The sequence below is a fragment of the Propithecus coquereli genome, unplaced genomic scaffold, assembly GCF_000956105.1.
Source record: "Propithecus coquereli isolate 6110/MARCELLA unplaced genomic scaffold, Pcoq_1.0 Scaffold300, whole genome shotgun sequence".
Classification (NCBI taxonomy): Eukaryota; Metazoa; Chordata; class Mammalia; order Primates; family Indriidae; genus Propithecus; species Propithecus coquereli.
This window is the reverse complement of record NW_012148620.1, coordinates 302,319-309,376: the sequence shown is the minus strand read 5'-3', so window position 1 is coordinate 309,376 and position 7,058 is coordinate 302,319. Positions and strand designations below refer to the sequence as shown.

The following is a 7,058-nucleotide window of genomic DNA, read 5'->3' as shown; positions in this document are numbered from 1 at the left end:
GTGAGCCACCGCGCCCGGCCCAGGGTATCTTTTTAAAATCTTGGTTAAATGGCGTCATTCTCCTGCTTAAACCCTGCAGTGCTTTTTCCTCTCACTTGGTATAAAATTCAAACCCCTAACCGGGGCTGATCTTGCTCAGTGTAGCCTGCCTCGGCCTGCCCGCCTGACCCCACCTGGACTCCTTCCCCCTTCTCGTCACGTACGCCCAGCCCGAGTGGCCTGGTGCCTCTATGATCCTGGACGCACCGAGCCTTTCCTGCCCTCGGGCTGCGGCACAGCTGTTCCTGCACCTGGATGCCTCGCTCCGGTTCGGCAGCGCTGGCTCCTTCTTGCCGTCCAGCTCTCGGTTTAAAGCTCATCTTCCCAGGAGACCTTCCCCGGCCACTCTGTTTAGAGCAAGCACCTGGTCTTCCTCTGCTCCACCCTACACGTCGGCTGCTGATGGTTTCTCTCCTGTGTTTGCTGGTCGGTTGTTTATCAGCTCCTGAGAGTCAGGGCCTTGTTTGTCTTGCATGCTGCATACCCCAGGGCCTAGAAGAGGCTGGCACACAGTGGGCCCTTAGCAAATACCGAATGAATGAGTGAATGCATAGCTGAGTGTTATGGCACGGGGCTTGCCCAAGCTATTCTCCCTAAAGCTCCCCAAGCAGAGCATCTGGCAGAAGCTCACTCAGCCTTTCTGCAGTCTGGGTGCCAGTTCCTGGCCCCAAAGGGCCAGGGGCATTGGTGTCAGCCATCTGGGGCCCACGGGCCCCTGGGTGCAGTCTCCTGGCCCCGTCCAGCACGCCTCACGTCCACGCTTGTGTTGCAGAGCACTGCCGGGGGCCGGCGCCGGACCCGGCTCACCCTCAGCTGCCCCGTCTGACAAGAACAAGAGAAGGAGCAGCATCGTCTCCACCCTGGGGCTGAAAAAGTTCTTCTCGGCCCTGGGCCAGAGTCCCCGGCCCAAGCTGGGCAAGTCCCGCAGCTACAGTGTGGAGCAGCTGCACCACGCCGAGGCCGGCCCCGCGTCACACGCGTCACACGCCAGAGCCCCGTCGTTACAGTCCCTGCACCTGGTGAGTCCCAAGGGTCCCGGCTGAGGGGCTGGGAGGCCAGTGGTGGTGAAAACAGAGAAGAAGTGCTGAGGAGGCCTCCCAAGGAGCCCGAGGTAGAGGCCGGGAAGCTGCTGGCATCCCCACAGTGGGCCTGTGAGAGCTGGGCTCCCCGGGACACGGGGTGGGTGGGTGGCGTCCCCACCTCTGCTCCTGCACCCAGCTGCCCGAGCCTGGGCCCATCCTACACTCCTCTCTCTCCCTCTCCCTCAACTTTGCCACCTCTGCAAAGTGCTGGTGAGTTGGTGGCCTGGTCATTCCGGAACCTTCTCCATGGCCACAGTGACCCTCTGAGTCCAGGCACAAATCACTTCACACCTGGATCACCTCAACAGCCTCAACAGAGGCTGTCCTCCCTGCCGGGGTCCTTCTCCATCTGGCTCCCAGAGTGGACTTTCTGATGTGCAAATCTGGCCATGCCACCCCCTTGCTGAACATCTGTCGCTGGGCCCTCGTGGCCTTCGAGGTAAAGTTCGGACCACTTGGAGTTGCCACGGAGTTTCTGTGGTCAGTCTGCTCTCGTCCCTGGTCCCTCTCCTTTCAACACTCCTGCCCCCGGTCACACCGGACCCCCTTGCAGTTCTGTGTCCGGGTCACACACTGTCTAACGTTGAATCTGCACCCGAGATATCCCCCACCTTCTCCACCTGCTGAGATCCGTTCTCCCCGGCTCCCCCCGAAGCCATTCCCAACCTTCCCTCAGGCTGAGCCGGGGCCCCGCTCTGTGTCCCCATTTCTCCCTGTGCTTCTCTCTTTCATGGAACTTGTCACGTGGTATTTTAACTGATTTTTGTCGCTCTCCCCTCACTGGAGTGTGACCTATTTGAGGCAACATCACTCGATCTGTATATTCCCAATGCCTATGACAAGGGCTAGTATGATGGCTCCATATACACTGAGCGAATGAATGAATGAATGAATGAGTGAACGCAGCACAGCTAGCTAAAGTTCCTCCTCCCGCGTGCTGGAGTGTCAGCAGCCAACAGCAGCGTGCTCGGTGACAGTGTGCTGTTCCGTGCCACGCAGTTTCCAGGTATTAAGTTCCTCCTCCTCCTGCCCCTGCCCGGGCAGAATGAAGTAGGTGCGCGCGGTTTGGGGCGCCGCAGCCCCCCATTTCCCATGCACGGGGTGGGGAAGAGAACGCAGGCCGAATGAAAACCCCACGGATGGTCTTTCAGCAGGACAGTCCCTGCTACACGTGGTGCTCGGTGACGGTCAGCATTTGCCAGTTGAACGAGTGAAGGCAAAGGAACAGAAGCAGCGGCTGTAGGCTGGGGCAGGTAGCGGCAGTGACTCGTGCTCTGGGAGCCACTTTCCGCGTGAAGTTAGATTCGTCCAGCCTGCGTCTGAGCTGTGGCACCCGGAGTCATCGCCGTCAGAACGTTCACCTCTGCAAACACCTGGAGGGAAGGACCACACTGCTAGTGCGCTGCAGAGGTTCATGGGCAGTTCAAGCCGAGGGGGCCAAGGTAGAAGGTCGTCTGGCCGAGAAAGGCAGGGAGCAAGAGCAGGGAGGACTGACCAGCAGAGGGACATTTTCAAGAACTGAGAAAAAGAAGACATTTTCAAAAAAAGAAAAGAAGGATCTGCCTCACTCGGAAATATCTATGACATATCTCGGGGTGAAATACCAGCTGTTGGCATGTCATGCTGCCCAGTGTGTGTTTGGTGACAAGGTGCTTGGCTGGCTTGCTTTCGTTCTGCCCTCCCGTGGGGGCGGCCGCCCTGCTCTCCCCGCACCTGCGCTGGCTGTCCCATGTCCTCTCATGGGCTGCACCCCTTCCTGCTGGGCCACTGAGCCTGCATCTGGAAGGTTCTCCTTCCTTCTCCTCTCCCCTAGGACACCCCTGCTCATCCTTCAGGTCAGAGTTCGCCATGACTTCTCCCAGGAAGCCTTCCTGAGCTCGGGTACGAGGTCAGGCCCCCTCTTAGTCCAGAGCACTCTTAGTCCATTCAGGCTGCTGTAACAAAATGCGGTAACCTGGTGGCTTGTAAACAATAGAGGTTTATTTCTCATCGATCTGGCGGCAGGAAGTCCACGATCAAGGTGCCGGCAGATTCAGTGTCTGATGAGGGCTTCCTCATAGGTGGCTTTCTTCTCACTGCACCTGCTACAGTAGAAGGGATAAGGGGTCTCTGGGGCCTCTTCGAAGGGCACCACTCCCCTCCATGAGGCCTCTGCCCTCACGACCTCATCACCCCCCAAGGCAGCTACTTCCTTGGCAATTAGGTCTCAACATATGAATTTGGGGAGATCACAACATTCAGACCGTAACAACACAATTCCAGATATAATAAACAATGTGTGTAGTATGTGTTTAAGAGTTTGCATCTCCCTGCCTCTGTCTCCAATGCCCACCCCCCCACCTTCAGAACTGCCTCTGATTGGGTCATTTTCTAGAACACAGGTCTGATTTTGTCGCCCATATTAACATCACTCAGGAGCTCCTTGGCAGGGTGTATCAGGTCCTTCTAGGTCTGGCCCCCTGGCTCCAGCCGTCTCCCACAACTTCTTCACCCTAGCCACCCAGACCACATGCACGTTCCAGAACATTCCACGCTTTCTCCCATCTCTCTCTGCCTTTGCATATACTGTTTTCTTCTGCCCAGCACACTCTGACCTCTGCCCCCAGCGCACTTTGACCTCTGCCCCCGCCTGGAGGGCTCTTGCTGCAGCGTCAGCTCCTCTAGTGTCCCAGACCTCGTGGACCAGAGCCGTTCTCTGCTACACGTCATCGTCCTTTTATCGTGCACTGAGAGCCTTTAACTTATCTGTGCTCCGCCCTGCCCCCATCATTCTGTGAACTCCCTGAGGGAATTTTTGTCTTATCTGTCTCTTTATGCACAATATTTAAGGTACTTAATTAGATAAAAATGTTTGGACAAAAGTGATCATAAAATAGATGCTAAAGGCCGGGCGCGGTGGCTCATGCCTGTAATCCTAGCACTCTGGGAGGCCGAGGCGGGCAGATTGTTTGAGCTCAGGAGTTCGAAACCAAGCCTGAGCAAGAGCGAGACCCCGTCTCTACCAAAAATAGAAAGAAATTAATCGGACAACTAAAAATATATAGAAAAAATTAGCCGGGCATAGTGGCGTATGCCTGTAGTCCCAGCTACTCGGGAGGCTGAGGCAGGAGGATCGCTTGAGCCCAGGAGTTTGAGGTTGCTGTGAGCTAGGCTGATGCCATGGCACTCACTCTAGCCTGGGCAAAAGAGTGAGACTCTGTCTCAAAAAAAAAAAAAAAAAAAAAATAGATGCTAAAGAATCACAAAATAATATTTAGGATCTTAACTCTAAAATTGTATTTATTATTCTATAATTCATGTGCTTTCACTTTATTCTTAATCAATGAGAAAATGAGCATTTCTTAATCAATGACATAATTAGTATTATAGCACTAAGTTGTTATTTTAAGTAAAATTAGGAAAAAAAAAAACAACCCAAAACTTGAAGCTTCAGCTGGCCTGTGTAGGCCCATGTCCTTAAGTAAGTTATGGTGATTCCTACTGAGCACTTGGAAGGACTGACAGAAGCCTGTGGGGTCGGTTTCTTAGCGGGCTCTCGGGGTCATGGTTAGGATCACGTCCTCTGTCGACTTCTTCCCAGGCGGCTTTTCTCACCTGCAATACTGGGCCTTCCCCATCAGGTGTCGCCCTCTCGCCAACATCGGAAAGCTGCCTCTTTTCAGAACCTCCATTCTCTGCTGAGCGGCAAAGGGGATCGGTCCAGCCTCTACCTGGTAGAGGGGCCAGGGGACCACAGGGCAGCTGGCAGGTAAGAGTGGGCACACGCAGCTGGGAGGCTAAACTCAGACTATGGCCCGGGAGCTAGAAGCTTAATGCCTTCCTGTCTCAGCATCATGGCGCTGAGCAGGGCTCTTTAAGAGAAAGGGAGGCAGGCAACCTGTCTCCCTCCCCTTCAACACATCCCATGTGGACAGACAAGGTGCCATGGAGTCTCGGAGCCTCATCTCAGTGCCCTTGCCCTGTGCAGTTGAGCTCTGAGAAGGCCTGGGCGTGCTGGAGGGGGTAGAGTTGGCAGGTTTGACTCTACTGTCCCTCTGCCATCTGATGACATCTTGAAATCAGGTTCTGAGAGTTTCCTTACCTGGCTAAAGATCCGATTAAACACACAGAGACATGGACCCCCAAAGAGGCTCTTGACCTACAACCTGCCTCAACAATCCCACCCTCTAGACTAGCTGCTCTTACCTGGGCTCCGTGGATGGCTTTCTGGGGTTCCTTTAACTTCTGGAAATTTTATATGAAATTATAGTTTCCATCAGATTCTCAGAGAGGTCTCTGTACCCAAACACTGAGAAAACACTGCTTTGGGGAGGGTGTGCTCTCTGGTTCTGCAGCAGGCTCTGAGGGGCCTCGGACAGCTGTGGGAACCCCCTGATCTTGGCCTTAGCTGGCTCTTTTTGCTGATTGAAGTCAGTGGAACTCCAGCCTCCAATGCCAGACTCTTAGGTTTGAGATGCCTTGGTCACCTGTGAGCCAGGGAAGGGCTGGGCCTGGTGCCTGACCCTCTGCCCTCCCCCTGTCTCTGGTCTCCTCGCAGGCCAGCCAAGGCTCCGCCCCGGCGTGCCCTCAGCGTGGAGGACGTGGGTGCCCCCAGCCTGGCTCGCACCGTGGGCCGCGTGGTGGAGGTCTTCCCGGATGGCACGAGCCAGCTGCAGCTACAGCGCCCCCCGGAGGGCACTTTCGGCTTCTGTGTGGCTTCTGGGAATGGGCGCAGGGACTCAGGTATGTCCTGTCCCCTTCCAGGGCCGCACGGCCATGGGGGCCTCGGCAAGTCCTTCTGGCTGTGGTCAGAGGCTTTTCTGGTTCTTGGCGAAGCAGTGCGGTTCTATGAATTCAGAAAGCCTCTCGGCTAAAGGACTAGAGCTCTCCCCGCAGGGGCTCCTCCTGAATTGTCCAGGGCCGCCTAGGAGTCCGCACCTGCAGCGCCTTTGCTCTGGGCAGCTGCGGCTCTGAGACGGCCTGGGCTTGCAGGAGCGGGCGGAGCTGGCAGGTCGGCCTCCACTGTCCCCTGGCTGTCTGATGACATCTGGAAATCAGAATCCTGAAGGCCGTGTTTTCAGAGGAGAGCCAGAGGGAAGCTGTCTGTGCTTGCCGGTCTCGGCATCCCTTTGATGTGGCTGATGCCTGAAACGGTTCCCTTCCTCCAGCTGCTGAGGACATCTGGGCGTGTGGAGGCGCCGGAGGGCTGTGCTCAGATGCAGCCTGGCTCCGGCCCCTGGCTGGGCTGCCCGCTGGGTCTCGATTTAGCCCTGGCAGGGGCAGTGAGGAGCAGGGACATCACTCTGCATTCCGGCCCGTTCTCAGCCTCGCCCCATCCATGAGTCTTTCAGGGCGACGTGACTTGCCCGGGCCCTTACCCCAGGTCTGCGGTCCAGACGGCACCTCAGGGCAAGGGACCCTGAAACACACTCCCAGTGAGATGCGTAGGGAAGGAGGGGAGAGGAAGGAAGGGGAAGGGAGACACAGACAAGAGAGCCGTGCTCAGAGGCCTGCTGTGGCCGGGCTCTGCCGGGGAGGGGCTGGCTCTGCGCTTTGATCTCCTGGATCAGAGTTGTTTAGCCTGGAAAAAAATCTGCCCGCTGCCAGATTTGCAGACTACAGCATGAGTTTCTGTGTTTGTTCCATCATTCACTGTTTCAGAGAATATGCATTGAGCACTTCCTACGTGTTGAAGACATTAGGAATACAGCGGTACATGCAACGAAGTCCCTGCCCCATGAGCATACGTGCTAGTGAGGGAGCTAGACTGTATCTACAAAAGTGTGCTTTTATGCATTATGTGTTGCATATGTCAGACAGTGAAAATACTGAGAAACATACAAATACAGCAGGCATGGCAGCTGCTCCTATAGACAGGAGGGTGGGTGGCTTTCTGAGAAGATGACACGTGAGCAGAGACGTGGATGGACTGAGGGAGGAGCCATGTGTGGGTCTGGG

The 7,058-nt window shown here is 55.8% G+C and overlaps 1 protein-coding gene across 1 annotated transcript in view; it reads left to right on the top strand.

Annotated features, from left to right (window-relative positions):
- Nucleotides 1-5,974, top strand: part of KIAA1614 (KIAA1614 ortholog) — an 18,071-nt gene extending 12,097 nt beyond the window's left edge. Inside the window, exons 4-6 of the mRNA XM_012649664.1 lie at nt 812-1,058; nt 4,742-4,869; nt 5,659-5,974. Coding sequence (XP_012505118.1) covers nt 812-1,058; nt 4,742-4,869; nt 5,659-5,974 — 691 coding nt within the window. The remainder of the gene's footprint in view (nt 1-811; nt 1,059-4,741; nt 4,870-5,658) is intronic.
- Nucleotides 5,975-7,058: the final 1,084 nt, after the last annotated feature.